At 58.4% G+C, this 16570-nt stretch overlaps 2 protein-coding genes across 4 annotated transcripts in view; one reads left to right on the top strand and one right to left on the bottom strand.

Moving 5' to 3' along the window:
• The window catches only part of MCF2L (MCF.2 cell line derived transforming sequence like), a gene marked incomplete at its 5' end in the record, with an annotated part of 121080 nt that overhangs the window by 83602 nt on the left and 20908 nt on the right, over positions 1-16570 (bottom strand). For 2 of the 3 annotated variants that reach the window (XM_082602418.1, XM_082602411.1), the window contains one exon: positions 3655-3733. The exons of the other annotated variant lie outside the window; for it this stretch is intronic. In XM_082602418.1, the coding sequence (XP_082458544.1) occupies positions 3655-3733 (79 nt within the window). Of the gene's footprint in view, positions 1-3654; positions 3734-16570 lie in introns of those variants that run through there. 3 annotated transcript variants of the gene reach the window in all.
• LOC309792651 (uncharacterized protein) lies at positions 3750-13116 on the top strand (the record flags this gene model as incomplete). Its single annotated transcript, XM_082602368.1, has 3 exons — positions 3750-3784; positions 3855-4452; positions 12744-13116. The coding sequence occupies 3 exons, from the start codon at positions 3750-3752 to the stop codon at positions 13005-13007; spliced, it is 897 nt and encodes a 298-aa protein (XP_082458494.1). The 3' UTR covers positions 13008-13116.

Raw genomic sequence — 16570 nt, 5'->3', positions numbered from 1 at the left:
CCTCGCAGGGCTGATGGTAGGGGAGGGGGGCCGGGCCGCCTCGCTGGCTGTAGGACTCAGGCTGGTGCAGAGAAAAGGCAGGTCAGCCCCAGCGATGCCAACCACAGGGCGTGGGCACCAGTCGGGGGTCCGGAGGAAGGGGTGGGCATCACCAGGGACCCTGGACACAGAAGAGCCACCACTAGCCCTGCCCCGCAGAAGGGAGGAAGCCCCCTGCCCAGGCAGGCACATCCCCGAGGGACCAGGCACGACCAGGGCAGAGCCCGCCGTGCGCCAGAAGTGGGCGCGCTGGGGGCGGAGGTGACCGTCCTGGGCTGGAGCCAGGCTGTCCCAGGTGGGGCGGGAGTGCAGGGGGGCGGCAGCGGGACCACCACGACCAGCCGCAGAGCCGGACGGTTCCCTTAGGAACAACCCAGAGCACAGCGGACTCCGCGGGGTGCAGGCCGTACAGGCGAGGGCAGGCTGGGGCCGCAGCGGCGCCTCCCCCGGGCCGCCAGGCTCCTGCACGTCCTCGCCACCCCACAGTGTCTGTGTTCCCTACAGAGAGACGGCTCAGGTCAGGCCTGGCACAAAGCTACGTCCGCTTCCCTCTGTCGGGGCTCTCTAGGGCGCTCAGCGATAGGACCCCTACAAAGCCTCCCTTCTTGCAACTGATCACGGCTTTCAGAGGACACGGCTGTGGGACGCCTGGGTCCTTAAAGGGAACAGGTCGGACACGTGAACACCATGTACTCAGGTGCTACTAGAATGATGGTGCTGGGATAGCATCCCTGCCCCCAACAGGCCGAGTTAGCAGCTGGGACAGCAGCTGGATTTAGCTTCTTGCACTGTGGTTAAAGGTGGTGTAAAAGATGGGAGGATGGGACCGAGAGGGCAGAAAGGAAGACGTCTGGATGAAGAGCAAGGGTCCCGGGGCTGAACTTGAACCGGAGGAGTGAACGGCCTCACTGCTTACGTCCTGATGCAAACCAATGATTTGTTCCTTCAACATGCAAAGAGCTAGGAGTTGTTAGTCCTCAGTGGAGACATGAAAACTCTGAAATATGACAGAGCTTCTACCTCTACTGTCCTGTGTGCAGCCTCGTCCGTGGGTCCATCCATCCACCCACCCACCCATCCATCCTTCTCTGTCCGTCTGTCCGTCCATCCAGCCATGACAGGAGCTAGCACTTTGCTCAAGGTCAACGAGTGGAGAAGGTGGCACTAGACTGAAAGACTTTTCCTACTAAGTGTTTCTCCAATTCTGCTTCCTGGACCAGCACCATCAGCGTCACCTGAGAACTTAAAATGCAAATTCTCAGGCCCCTGACTTCCTGAATCAGAAACTCTGGGGGTGGCCCCGGAATCTGAGATGATTCCCTCCAGAAGATCCAGATGCTCCGGTTCAAACCACTGTTCTCCTGCATATGGGCAAATGCTTACAAGGGCCCAATCCATTAGCATTCCTCCCTCAAATGTTTTTTACTTTGTCACCACTTACTGCAAATTAGGGAGAAAACCGAAACAATGAAAATGCTGGAAAAGGAGCCCAACAACATGGAAGGGGGTCCTGGCCTTGTGATTAAAGATTGAGTTCGAGAGTCCAGAGAATTTAAATTCTCAAGGTCAACAGCCTCACAGGCCACACGGGCAGCAAGCGTCAGCCTCCCTCACCGGCGGACTAACCAGATGATGACAGCCCTGGAGGACACGGGGCCACAGTAACCCTGAAGCTAAAATCAGGCGGCAGCACGTCCGCAAGCAGGCGAGAGAAAACGCTGCCGGTCCAGCGTAGGGCCTCGGAGGGTCCAGCTCCACGCAGGGAAACTGCCACCCAGCCCTGGGAGGGCTCAGGGTGCCCGAGCCTCAGCTCTGAGCCCCCTCCCCTGAATCGCGACGGCAGCATCCCAGTGACCTCGGTGGCCTCCAGACAGAGCCATTCTGCTACGGATGGGGCTTCCTCCGAGAAAGTGCTGGGGGTGCAGACCTGAGCTGGTGGGGGCTTTACAGTGACCTGTATCCCCGTTCCCACAGGAGCACGTGTAGCCCGCCCACGCTCGGCGGGGGGCCCTGTGTCAACACTGCGCGCGACACACGCCCGGCGCCGTGTCTCACGGCCTCCGTCCGGTGGCACCTCCCTGCTGCAGGAGTGAAAAGTAGGTTTGTGCTGAAGGAAGAGGCGGCGTAGTGGGAGGGAAGCAGGTCTCTGCCAATCAAGCCCGATGGGGTGTTCCTGACCTGACGTCTGATGACCTGGATTTTAGATTCTTGGTGAGACTGGAGCCGGGAGCACAGGTGTGTCAAAGGACACACCTCGGGAGCTGCCACGGCTCGCAGCACGACTCGGGGGGTGGTCAGCACCTCCCCGCTCTGGGCAGGAGGTCTTTTCACAATTCAAAGTGCACACGCGTCTCCCGAGCTCACCAAGAAGCCTGCATCCCTGAAACGCAGGGATGACATCACTCTTGGGAACAGTTCCCGCTGGCTCTGTAATCCCAGCTCCAGCCCAGTGCAGGGGCACCCGGAACCCAGCCCCGTGCCCTTCACCTCAGCTGCACGCCGCATCCTGCACCCAGCGAAACGCGACTTGCGTGTCAGAAAACGGGGTCCCTTCCTAAGAATAAGGGGCCACGTGGCACAAAACGGCTTTATTTGCTTTTGACCCATTTACAATAAATCCAGTAGCTTTAATCACAAAAATCACCAGTAAAAACAATGTCTCCCAAAGTCTCGGTTAGACCATCACACACAGTGTGTTTACACCGACTTCGTCATCGCTTTGCTCTCCAAATCTGTGAGGTCCCGCGCTCATAAGAGAGGGGTGGGGGATACCACGCCCCAAACCAAGTAACCTAATCTCTCAGGAAAGCATCATTCAGACAATGAGGCCACGGTCTATAACGCAGGGCGACGTCAGGCAAAAGGCTGGCAACTCACTGTTAATGATACCCGCTTATTTCCTACTCATTTCAAGGAAAACGAGCCCAGGCCGATGTGCCCCTGCACACGCAGCAGGAAGGCTCAGAAGTGACCGCCTGAAGCAGTGCCCAGCGCGGCCTGCTCAGGGCTCTCCTGAATCCAAACGAACCCCCTGGAACTTCTCCTCAAAGCTAATTGTGAGTCATCCTTTACTCAGGGCAGAAAACGAGCATCCAGTCAAGCTGTGCCCCACTCCACACCCACACCGCGTTCCAACATCTGTCTTAGGTTCGAGTCATATTTGGTGGAGAGAAGAACTACCTGACTGACCAGATTCTCCCTCCTCAAAATGAGCTTCTGACGCTCCGCCAGCCCTACACCAGCTCGAAACGCCTGGGCTCACGTTATTTTCAGGCCACAAACACGTACGCTTTCTCCATTGCGACTGTAGCCATGAAGCCAAAATGCGGGTTGAATGAGCATATTTCAGACCACGGCTCCACGTACAAACCTGGGGTCTCCCAGGAAGCCCGTCACCACTCTGCAATTCTGTCCACCTTCCTAGGCGGAATAAAATCAGGCTGACCGGCCATGGAGCCTATCAGCTGCCAGACCAAAGCCGTCCTTCTGCTGTCCTGTTACCTCTGCTTGGAAAAAGAAATGCAGGCTGTTACAGAAAAACCAGCCGCATCTCCCTAGACTCAGCACATGATGTCAAGCTCAAGAACGGGCTTCAGGGCCAGCGGCTCCGCCTACCAGTGCGCTTGGAAACCGCATTCAATCTCTGCACCATTTCCTCCAGGGCCATCTCTTCATTTCTCAGCCAGAACCTCATCCTGAGACCGAGCAGAATGGTCCCGCAGCCCGGCTTTCCTCTGCAGCAGAGGTGCTTTATGGGCGGGGTAGGCGGTGGGGAGGGGGCCGGCAGCGCCGCCTTCCCGGGATTGGTCCCCGAGCCCCGCCAAGGGGGCGCGCCCTACGCGGGGTGCGGGGAGCTGCTCGGCGGAAGCGGAAGCGGTGCGCGCCCCGCGTCTCCCCGCGGCCACCTGGGAGCCCCGCGAGTGCACCCCCGCGGTGACCAGGGTGCTCGGCAAGGGCCCCCCCGCGGTCACCCAGGAGCCCCTAGCGCGCACCCACGGACCCCGGACAGTCCCGCGCGCGCACCCCTGCGGCCACCTGGGAGCCCCGCGAGTGCACCCCCGCGGTGACCAGAGCGCTCGGCAAGGGCCCCCCCGCGGTCACCCGGGAGCCCCGCGCGCGCAACCACAGACTCCGGACAGCCCCGCGCGCGCACCCCCAAGGCCACCTGGGAGCCCCGCGGGCGGACGGGCGCACCCCGCCGCGACCTCAGCCCGCAGCGCACCCCTCCCCTCCCCGCGGGCGCAGAGGCGCAGCCCGGCCCACCCCACCAGCCGCGCGTCTCTGCGCCCTCCCCGGAGAGACAGGGGAAGCTGCAGGCGCGAGCACCGGAACCTGCCCGCCGTTACCTCCGGCCGCCCCCAGGCAGGTGCAGAGGCCGCAGCAGCCGAGCGCGCCCTCCCCGCGCCGCCCATGGTGAGTAGGTCCGTGGGTCCGCGGGTGGAGGGGTGGACCGGCCGCTCCCCCTGCGCCGCCTGCCGCGAGGACGCGAGGCGCAGGAGGGAAGCGCGCGCCCAGACTCGGGCCCTGTGACCTCGCCGCGGTTGGCACGAAGCCACCCAGTGCGTTCTGCACCCCGGCATCCTGCAGATGCCAGTCACGAGTGTGCCCGGCCATGGCACCACTTCCCAGGGATGTGCGTGGACCACGTGTGCGCTCTGGACCCTGACTGGCCTCTCCTTACCGAGGGGCTGGCCATCCCTTAGAGGCTGGCATCACAGAGGGAGTGTCTCAGGAGGAAGTGCCCGTTTCTGTAAGTGGTTTGGGGGATTCAAGTGGGCAGCTCGTGTCAGCACAGTGAGTGCCCACGGACCGTGGGCACCGATGGCGGGGAGGAGGGGAGGGTGAAAAGGTGAAGGTGGCCCAGCGTCTGCCCTCAGAGCTCAAGGGTCTGGGGGCAAGAAAGATCTGGAAACACATAATTGCAACGTGAAATGAAGGTACAATAGCCACACATGGCAAGTGTGGAGTAAAGCTAAGAAACTGATGATTTTTCTTTTTTAACGTCAAAGCCCACTGAATGTCAGCAGTTTTGTGTGGTTCAGAGTAGAGCCCAGCGAAGGGCGTGGGGGTCAGGAAAGGTGTGGCCGCAGGGCAGAGGGTGAGCCTCTCCCTGTGGACACACGGCCTGGGCTCCTGCAGCTGAGGCAAACCCCGCTGTACCAGCGCCAGGCCAGCCTGACCCCATCATGACCTCCCGCCTCCAACTTCAGGGAAGGCCAGTCACCTGGCAGAGCGTCCAGAAACGCTGGCCCAGCCCTCCCCAGAGTGCAGGGGGGCACATCCGCCTTCCCACTGGTCCAAGGGCAAAAACAGCCACACTTGTCCTGGAGCACAACTGGCCCCAGGCCACGTGCCCTCAGGCCTCCACAGCCACCTGGGCGGGGCCTCCTCTCTCCCAGGTACCGCCCCGTCCTCCTGGTCCTGGCCTTCCCCCGCTGCAGGCACAAAAGTGTACATAAGTGGTGCTCCAACTCGAGGTGACTGGGGTCCCCCGAGAGCTCGTTAACCCCGGAAGGCCAGCACCCTCCCCCCAGAGTTCCCCATCCAGTAGGTCTGGGGGACCCAGGAACATGCCCTTCTCACGGGAGCCCGGTGACGCTGGTCCACACTTTGAGAACTGCTGCCGGGGTCTAGCCCATCTTTAAACCAAAAGCAAAACAAAGGAAAAGGCAAACCTTCTGGCCATGCTGCTTTCACTGACTCCCACTCACTCTCAGCTTCGTCCCCTGAAGCACCTCTCGCTGGTGCATTTCTGGGACCAAGCCGCTAACTCCAGCGCTGCTTCAGGGTTGAGTCTGCTGGCCTCGGTGCCCAGATGTTTGCTCAAACTGTCTGGATGTCATTTTGAGGGTGTTTTGTAGCCATGATGAATGTGTAGACCAGCAGATCACCCTCTCTGGTGTGGGTGGGCCTCGTCCAATCAGTCGCAGAGGAAAAGACTGCGGTCCCCGAGGGAGAGGGAATTCTGCCTCCAGACTGTCCAGACTCAGCTCTTCCTGGGCCCCCAGCCTGCGGCCACGCTACCGACTGCAGACTTGCTGGCCTCCATGATCCCGTGAGCCAGTCCCTCCCTCCCTCTCAGTCTATATCGGACCTTTACTCTCTCCATAAATTACGGCACACATGGCACCATCTTGCTATAAACAGCCCTGAATGTGGCATAAAGTGTAACAGTCATAACAACCCTACCCAACACTACTGAGCGCTTACTGTGCTTCGGGGACCCTCCTAAGCTCTTTCCATGATGTGAACTGATTAAATCTTCACAAGGGTTTAGGAGGCAGGCACTGTTTCTACCCTGTTTTACAGAATAAGGCAAAGAGAGGTCCAGTGACTTGCCCAAGGTCACACAGCTGGTAAGGTGTCAGAGACAGGATCAAACTTCGATGCATATAAACACAGGCCTAAAAACAAGTGTTTGGTTCAGGGAAACACTGTCACGGATCAATTGGGATGTCATCCCCAGACCCCACGCTGCACAGAGCATCTTAGCCTGAGTGTCGCAAGAGCGCAGGCCTGCTGTGCGTCACTGCCTGGGCCCGTCCCAGAAAGCAGAGGCAGAACGTAAGATTATCCCCAGACACCGAACACATCCTCTCAGCAACCGTTCCAGAAAGTCAGCCCTGAAAGGGGAGGCGAGAAACAGGAGAGCTGGGAGGGTGTGCAGGTCGGGTTCTGAGAACCCAGGCGCCGGGGGAGCCCACCCTCGGGAGAGAGGAGGGGGCCCTGGGAGAGGTGGAGACATGGCTCTTGGAAGGTAGCGGGAGCCACCCGCCAGGCCTGTGCACGCTGTTTCCTGCACTAGACTGTCCCACACGGTGGGGGGGGGGGGGCAGCAAAGAAAAAGGAGAGACTTGAAAAGGATGCTGTGAAGAAACCCACAGGCTTGGGCAGACAGCCTCACCTGTGAGCTGGGGCGCAGAGCTGGCGTCCATCTGAGGGGGCATCCCAGGGCCCTTGGGGACCCCAGGACACACCCGCCTCTCCTGGGCAACTTCCCCCTGGGCGCTGGATCCAGGTGAGTGCTGAGCAGGTGCGGGGCTGGGGGCGGTCCCTGCCCTCACGGGGCTCCCAGGATAAGCCCCCGGCCTGGGGCCCCATCAGCTGCCTTTCCTGTAACCCCGGGCCAAAGACGTGGACAGAAGACAGAAGGCAGGGTTCACCCAGGATGCTGGGGGAGGGACGAGCTGTGGCTCGGCCAGCGCACAGCGTGAGAATGGCTGGAGGGCGCTCCACACCAGGGACGTCAGGGATGCGAACCAGACCTCGGGGAGACACCACCTCACACCTGCCAGAACAGCCTCGTCAAGTAAACAAGAGATGGGAAGTGCTGGTGAGGACACGGAGAAGAGGGAAGCCTCGTGCGCTGTTGGTGGGAATGTAAACTGGTGCAGCCGCTGTGGAAAACAGTGTGGAGGTTCCTCAAAAAAGTAAAAACAGAACTACCATATGATCCGGTAATTCCACTTCTGGGCATTTATCTGAAGAAAACAAAAACACTAATTTATAAAGATATAAGTACCCCTGTGTTAACTGCAGCATTATTTATAGTAGCCAAGATATGGAAGCGGGCTTCCCTGGTGGCGCAGTGGTTAAGAGTCCGCCTGCCGATGCAGGAGACGTGGGTTTGTGCCCCGGTCTGGGAGGATCCCACGTGCCGCGGAGTGGCTGGGCCCGTGAGCCATGGCTGCTGGGCCTGCGCGTCCGGAGCCTGTGCTCCACAACGGGAGAGGCCACAACAGTGAGAGGCCCGCGTACCGAAAAAAAAAAAAAAAAAGATATGGAAGCAACCTAAGTGTCCATCGACGGATGAATGGATGAAGAAGATGTACATACACACAATGGAATATTACTCAGACGTAAAAAGCAATGAAACCCTGCCCTCTGTAGCAACATGGATGGACCCTGAGGGCGTTAGGCTGAGCAAAATAAGTCAGACACAGAAAGACAGACACTGTGTGATCTCACTTACATGCGGAATCTAGAAAATCCAAACTCAGAAAGAGTACGGTGGTGGTTGCCAAGGGCTGCGGGCAGGGGGCTGTCATGGGAGACGGAGCCCGTTACAGTTACAGGTGAGGAAGCTCCAGGCTCCATTGTTCAGCGTGGCGACTACAATTATCAACACCGTACTCGAAATGTGAACAGTGTTAAGAGGGTAGATCTCGAAGGTTCTTACCACAGAACAGAAACGGTAACTGTGTGACGTGGTGGAGACGTTCACTAAGCTCATCGTGGTGCTCTTGATGTACCACGGACCACACTGTCACACCGTGCACCTTCAACTCAACAGTGTGTATAGCAGCATCCACCCAAAAGGCGGCAGTGGTCCCATGGCCCAGGTCTGGTGCAGACTCCAGGGAGGGTGGCCATCACCGGGAGCGGCTAGAAGTGGCGCCACAGGGGTGGTGGTGGTGCGCCTGGCCAGCCCCACACGCTGGTCTCCAAGAGACAGCCCGCAAGTCAGCCCGCACGTGCCTGTGCGTGCATCTCCCCGCCCTGCCCCGCCCTGGGTCCAGGGAGACGCTGGGGGGAGGGAGAGTGGAAAGCAGCGCCCCATCCATCCCAAACCTGCGCCCAGGTGGGGCGGGACAGGGTGGCGAGGGAGAGCTGGAGACCGAGGTTTTACATCAGGCCTGAGCCTTGGAAACCGAGCTGAGCTAACTGAATGACAACAATTAATAAACTTCTGGACTCAGAATAAAGTCACCGGGACCCCCTCTGTAGGTAACAGAGGGGCTGGCCTGGGCATGGCCACACCTGCTGGATCCCAGCCCAGTTCGGGGAACCTGCAGGCGGCATCCTGTCTCACGAGGCTCAGGTTAACCAGACACCTCCACAGACCGAGGCCCTGCTTCTCCAGCTTTGCCCTTTCACAGCCTTGACAGGCTCTGCATTGCCATTCCTGAGCTCAGCAAGGAGCCCAGTGCCCTGTGAATTCTAAGAGGAAACGCAGAATTCAGAGCGCTTCCCTGCTGTCCCAGCATCACCTACCTGGGAGCAAGGCAAGGTGTCCCTTCCATAATTTACTGGGGATTGTTCAAGGGAAACTTCACAAAGATCCCCCAGCAGGCCATAAGTGACTTCTGACCGACTGGGACAAGGACTCTGGGACGCAGGACTGACCGTCCAGAAAGATCCTAACTGGGAAAGTCAAAGCCTCTGGTCTGAGTGATGCTCTCAGGCTGTGAGTGAGCAGGTGGGGCCCCCCTGTGGAGCCCTCCTCAGAAAGGGCTACACCCCGAACTCAGCCCCTGTTCTGCTGGGGGGAGGGCAGTGCCAGGTCTGGGATCCCACCCCCACTCCCTCCCGCTTGCAGGGACCCAGGGCACTGGCATCCTCGGGTTCTGTGGTTATTTTAAGGATGTCACCAGGCTGGGGTTCAGCCACCTCCCAGCTGGGCACCTTGGACAGATCTTTTGGGGCATCGGGGCTGTGCATCTCCTCATGGGCCTGAGCAGCCTCCAAGTCAGAGAGATTTCGAGTTTCTGGGAACAATGTTTGTTCAGATGAAGAGCAGGAAATAACTGCAAGGACCCACTCCACACTTTTCTGCCGCGCCTGAGTCGGCGTGGAAGCTACAGCAGAACAGCATAGGCTCAGGGCTCGTAAACAACAGAAGTTTAGTTCCCACGGTTCTGGAGGCTGGACGTCCAGGACCAAGACGCCAGCGTGGTCTGGTCTGGGGAGGATCCCTTTCTAGGGCCTTGTTGCGTGTCCTCACACGTGGGAAGGGGTGAGGGACTCTCGGGTCCCTTCTGTAAGAGCCCTAACCCCACGGGGCTCCACCCTTGTGACCTACCACCCCAAAGCCCCCGCCTCCTGACACCATCACCTTGGGAGTTACGACTGCAACATATGAATTTGGGGGGGACACAGCCCGACCACAGCATTCTGCCCCTGGCCCCCCAAAATCTACATCCTCACACGCAGAACGTGTTTGTTCTGCATCAACTCAGAGAAGTCCCGAGTCTCACCTGAACCACACATCTGAGGCGATTCACCGAGGCCGGGTCCTTTCCGGCCGAGAGCCTGTGGAACCGGACAGGCGGCCGCTTCCGAGGGACAAATGGCTGGACAAACAGCCCCGTCCCAAAGGGGAGAAAGGGAAGAACGGAGGGTAACAGGCCCCGAGCCTGTCTAGATCCTAAGGCCCCGGGGGGGCCGTCTTCCAAGATGGGGCGGGGGGTCGGTGCAGGTCCCAGGGGCCGCCCTCACGCAGCCTTCCCAGCTTGGAGCCCTGCAGAGAAGACACTGCCAGGACAACACCAAGGTTTACCCCCCGACCCTCTGGAGGGGCGGCCACCTGGGCCACAGCACACCTGGGCCCACGGCATACCTAGGCCCATACCACACCTGGGCCCGCCCAGCAGCGAGGTGCCACGATGCCGGGAGCATCGCCCCCCAGGCAGCAGCGGCCCCCCGGCCCTTGCACTCAGCTGTGAAGGCAGCCCGGTGGTCTCCGGGGCCCTTCCTGCATTGCCCTGGACAGAAGGTCCTGGCTTCGTTTGGTCACAGTCACGGCCACACTCCAGTCCTCCTGAGCTCTTTGCTTTGTTCCCAGCCGTCCGGGGAGGGGAAAAAAAGGAGCCTTGGTTGCCATGATGTAGGCGTGTTGCTACAAAGTCACCAAAGTGACCAGGCTGCCTGGCCGTGAGGACAGTAGGATCCGTCCACCTTGGAGCTGATAAGATCCCCAGATGTTACACGAATGCACAGCAGCAGACAAGCCTGATACTTGAGGAAAACTCTGTCAGGTGTCCGGCTTTGATGGACATCCGCCCGCGGTCAGGTCAGTGAAGCAGCGTGAGGTTTTAGGCCCAGCGCGCCTGGCTTCCAGGAGCCCTGGTCGGAACACAGCTGACACAGCCTCACCTGGGGGCCGCCTCGTCCATCCCAACAGCACTGGATGCCCCACGAGGAAAGCACGCAGGCAGCGAGGCGGGGACACAGGCTACCCGAGGACAGTCGCGGCCCGGGTAACGCGCCGCTGTCCCTCGGGCCCAGCGCACGTCGGCAGGTGCTCTGACTCTAACGGGGGTGTCACAGACAGGCGAGGTGCTTGGTTAGCGCACACCGACCTCGCTTATAAGTGAAATGAGCTTTCGGAGCGAGAACCACGTCTGTGTCCCTTCTCCAGACCCTGACCCTCCTGCTTCGCTCTATACACACGGCCCATCGCCCAGAACAAGCGCCGGCTGGAAACACAAGCGTTTTAAGAGGCAAAACGCTTAAAGCGAACTCACACCTTGACGTCTAACGTTCTCACGTCATGTGAACCTCAGTTCAGGTTCTCAGGGCAGAACATCCGGTCCGAGCAGCGACTCGGGACGCTCCGGGTTAGGGTTGGGCGCAGCGCCAGCCGCGCGACCTCGCGCCTGTGTCGGCCTCTTTCGGTTCCTTGGGAATCACGCCTCCTGGGAAGCAGGAAAGATAACTCGGTGCACGGCGGCATCTGGACTCTCTTCCCTCATTTCAGATACTTTCCAAGAAACCGAAGGAGACTAGAGAAGAGCACATGGTAGGCCCTGAAGGGATCTGGCATCGCTCCCTCTGGGACTCAGTGCAACACTGACACCCGGTCCTAGCAGCTGGAGTTGATTTTAGTCTCCGAGCGCCTGGGGATCTCCTGCGCGTGCGTTTGAGAGGCCCCCATGTTCAGGGTCGTGCACGTGGCATCCCCACCGTGAGTCCCAACACTGGGCCTCTGGGGAGACATCCCCACGGAAGGCCGAATGCTGACAGTGCGCTTTTGGGGGTGGAAACGCCCCTCTGGGAGACTCTGCCTAGCGGCGCAGCTCGGAGTTTGGGTTCCAGAGTCAGCAACCTGGGCTCCCATCCCGGCCTGGCCACTTACTTACTGGGTGGGTGACCTCGAAGAAGTTTCTTAGTCACACTCTGCCTCAGTTTCCCCATCTGTGAATGGGGACCACAAAATACAGCACTGGGTTGTTTTGAGGATTAAACATGTGGAAACGGTTAGAAGAGTGCCTGGCACGAGGCACACGTTCGATAAATATTAGCAGTGCTGGAATATTCAGAGAGGCAGGAAAGCCGGACTGGACCGCTGGCCTTGTCCCCGTGGTTCAGGGCGACCGGGGGGACCCCACGCTCGCCTACCCCCGAGCCCCGAGGCCCAGCACGGACGCGAGGCTGCGCTCCTGCTAGGCGGCGGGTCCACTTGTCCAGCACGGACTTGAGCCGCCCCCTCTGTGGCCCAGGTTGCAGCCACGGCTTCTTCGTTTGCCCGACTCCTGAGGTCTGATGATGCGGGGCTTCCAGCCTGGCCCTGGCCCAGCGGCCCCTCAGGGCACAGCGGGTGTGACATGGCGTAGCTCCAAGTATCCCAGGGCTGTTTTTTCCTTATAGGGCAAGCCAGCAAATAGGAGCACCTTATGTTTGCAAAGCCACGCACCCAACCCTGTGCAACGAGCACACAGAACCCAGAAACCCAGGCCCGATCCTCCTGAGGCCCAGCCGCCTCATCACACCAGAGTCCGGGGCCTTGGCCATAGGGGGTGCCGCGGGGAGGGGCTCAGCCCACAGGGGATGGTTGTTCAGAGGGCCCCAGCCTCCAGGTGGCCCCTGGGGCTGCCGGACTAGGTCAGGGGAATCGTGAGGTTCAATAAAGAGAGGGTGAAAAATTCAAGCGGCTCCACTAACATCTGTTGTCCTTTTATTTCACTATTTCCATTTTTGAACAGCTTTACAGAGGACAGTTGAGATACGAAGAGCCACGCCGTTACCGTGTACAGGGTGCTGAGTCTGGACCTGCGGGAGTACCAAGAGCCCCTCCACAGTCACGGGGCCAGACGGAGCCCTCACCCCGAGCTGCCGGCACCCCCTTTGCTGCGGCCAGAACACTTAACGGGAGACCTGCCCTCCTGACGCGGTTTCAGGTGCACAGCACCGGGCTCTCGCCAGGGCGCTGTGCCGTCAGCAGCTGCAGAGTACCCTCGTCTCCGTGACCAAGACCCCACGTCCCTGAGCCGCCCCTGCAGCCCCCGGGCCGCCTGCTCCTCCGGGTCTATTAAAAGCTCAGCCCTCGCAGCCTTTCCCCTCTCTGCCCGCTCATGTCAGTCGGCGTAATGTCCTCCAGGTCAGTCCCCGTTGTGACAAGTGACAGGATTTCCTTCTTTCAGGCTGGACGTCTTAGCCAGGCGTTGAGGGCACAACACCAGCGTGAGGAGGGGGGCGGTGCCAGGTGTCCCCTACCCCGGGAGATGGGGGCTGGAGCTGGGAGGGGGGACACCGAGGGCAGCCCAGAGGGACCTGAGCCGGGTGGGGCAGAGGTGGGGAGATTTCATTCTTTTGCTACCACTGTGTTTGAGGCCTGGGAAGGCGGGTGTCACAGGAAAGTGAAATATGACCCTGGCTCTGGGCACTTACAATCTCATCAGGTGACGAGACAAGTTTGGGAGAAGTTCCAGGATAAAAGCAAACTTGACTCCCGACTTCACAGCCGCGGAGAAGGGCCAGGAGGGTGGCCGAAGGAGACTTTCAAATACAGTCCCCTCCAGAGAGCATCAGAACGCTGGACGCGGACACAGTCTTCTGGCCGGGCGGCCCCCTCCCCAGTCCTGCCTTTGCCTGGTCCCCCTCCTGGGAGCAGCTCCCAGATTCCCACTGGGAGGCCGTGGACGGGAGGCCAGGGAACCGGGGTCATAGCAGTCCCTGGGGGCCGGGACACCCGCAGGGGCTCTCCCACCCGTCTCTGCCATTTGTGCCCCTGCACAGGTGAACCCCGTGACACAGAGATCACGGCTTCCGTCTTAGGCTCCCACGGCCCCTTGGACGGTTGGCGGCTCCGTGTGTGTCCGCTAGCGTCCATCTTTGTCTGCTGGACCCTGGAGGAGACGAACACCCACGTCAGACCCCTCTCGGATTAGTGTCAGTGGCCAGCGCTTCACCACATCCTACAGAGATCAGGGCTGGAAATGTTCCTTCTACCAAAAACGCACGGAATAAGCACTGATGCCGAAATAGGGCCCCTGGCAAAGGGTCGCATCCTCTTCCCCCCGCAGGGAGCAGGGCCCCTTTCAGCTCCCTGGGGGTGGGGTGCGCCCCAGCACAGCCCACAGGACAGACTCGCGCAAAGTAGCCCCTCACACCTGAGGTACCTCGGCCCTTCTGATTCCAGCTGCTGTGCGTGAAAACAGTATCTCTTCCCCAAACGGGCGGGTGTGTAACTGTCGCCTGCCGCCTTAATTATCCCCCCCCCACCCCGCGCCGGGCTCTCCCTGGCAGTGGATTTGACGTCTGAGTGGAAAGGAAGCTGCTAACAATAGGGGTCACCGATGGGAACGATACCGGGCCTTTTCGGGGGCGCCCGGGCTGACGCACATCTCTGTGCTGTTGACACTCCTGCTCCGGGGACTTTGGTCCAAAACAGTAAACATGGGAGAACAGGCCAATCTGTAATTAGGAAGTTGGTTTATTACTTTGTTTAGAAAACTAGTGGTCACAACTTTAAATTTGATATTATCGTATGTTTTCAGATTCTCCCAACAATCCACAAAATACCAGAAGGTCCAGAGGAGGGGGTCGCAGGCACTCAGGCCCCGCAGAGGCTCGGGGGCTGGTACGTGGGCCGTGGGCCTCCGGTCTCTCTCCAGGAACGTGGTCAGTGGAAAAGCTGACGCAGGGGCGCCTTGGTGCTGAGACCTCCAGGAAGGAACCGGGAAGCCGGGCATGTGTGTGAATCACACACAGCGACACCAGCGGTGCCTGCAGGGCAGCAGGGGAGGGCGGGGGGAGGGCAGGGGGGCGGGGGGAGGGCGGGGGGAGGGCAGGAGGCAGGGGGAGGGCAGTGGGAGGGCAGGGGGGTGGGGGGAGGGCGGGGGGTGCTCTGAGTTCCCTTGCAGCCCCCGCTGAGGCTCCAGCAGCAGCAGGAAGCAACCACACTCCCCGTGGAATCGGGCCGCCGCCTCCATCTCCTTTGCCTACCACTGAATATTTAAACATACCTGATTTAATTTCAGAAATGTCAGTTATTCAAGTGTTAACTTAGAGGCCGTATTTTCCAAGGCTCAACACCAAGGTCACTGAAATTGAATTTAACCCACCTTAACATGTATTTTAACTTGTAGATCTGGACCTGTAACTCTATAGCAAATATTTATTTTAAGCCAGTCAAGGTCACAGCTATCTAAAAGGACAGCTCTTTCCCCCTCCTTCCCACTGCAAGTAAGATTCTACGTCTTGGCAAAACTCTCCCTACCCAGCACATATGTGTGGACTTGTTGGCAGGGAGTGAAGAGGGCTGTGGATTATTAACTACCTTTTATTAAAGTCAATTGTAGATTCACATGCAGTTATAAGGAATGATCCAGAGAGATCCCTTTCCCCAAAATGGTTACAACGTGCAAAAGTACAGTAAGATGTCACGGCATGGATACCGACACCAACACAGCCCACACCCCGGGCTCCTCATCACCGCATGGCCCCCTTTTATAGACACCCACGCCCTCCTGAGCCCTGGCGACCACTAGTGTTTTTTCCTCCATTTCCATAGTGCTGTCATTTCAAGAATGTTCTCTAAAGGGGATCAGTCAGCCTGACTCTCTGGAGGTTCATCCAGGTGGTTTTGTGAACCTGTCGTTTGTCCTTGTGCTTGCTGAGTAGTCAGCGTTCCACAGAGTAGAGGGACCACAGCTTTTTCTAGCCATTCACCCACTGAAGGACATTAGGGTTCTTTCCAGTTTGGGGCTACTATGAATACAACTAATGGAAACATTCGTGTGCATGAATTTGTGTGAATATGTTTTCCTTTCTCTGGGATAAATGCCCAGGAGTGCAATTTGCTGGGTTGGATGACAGCTGCATGTTTTGTTTAAAAAGAAACTGGCAAACTGTTTCCAGATGGCTGTACCATTTTACATTCATCCCCACCATCAACGCAGAGATCCAGCTTCTCAGCATCCTCACCAGCACTGGGTGCGGCCACTGTTCTTCACTTTAGCTCCTCTGACAGGTGTGTAATGGTAGCTCGTAGCTATTCTGCATTTCCCTAATCACCTTTTTGGTGTTCCTTTGTCATCAATACCTCTTCATCTCTGTTTTCCATTTTCTAACTGGATTGTTTGCTTTTATACCGGTGAGCTTTGAGACTCCTTCGTCCTCTATTTGTGGTTTGCAAATATTTTCTCCTGTCTGTAGCTTGTCTTTGTTCTCCTAGCAGGGTCCTTTGGAGAGCAGACGTTTTTCATTTTGATAAAGTCTAATTTACCCACTTTTTCTTCTATCATGTTTTTGGCATCAAGTCTATGAACTCTTTGTCTATTCCTAGGTCCTGAATATCATCTACTATATTTTTTTCTAATGTTTTATAGTTTTACACTTTATGTTTAAATCTGTGACCCATTTCGAGTTAATTTTTGTATAAGGTGTGAAACTTACGTCATGGTTTTTTGTTCGTTTTTGTTTTGCCTCTGATGTCCGACTGCCCCAGACCATTTGTTGAGAGGCTGTTTTTCCCCCACTGAGCTGATTTGACACCTTTGTCAAAACTCAGTCGGTCCGTCTGTGTGGG

Source organism: Mesoplodon mirus, assembly GCF_964341445.2.
Source record: "Mesoplodon mirus genome assembly, chromosome: 17".
NCBI lineage: Eukaryota > Metazoa > Chordata > Mammalia > Artiodactyla > Ziphiidae > Mesoplodon > Mesoplodon mirus.
Note: the sequence above shows the minus strand (reverse complement) of the source record. Positions and strands in the feature narration are given on the sequence as shown.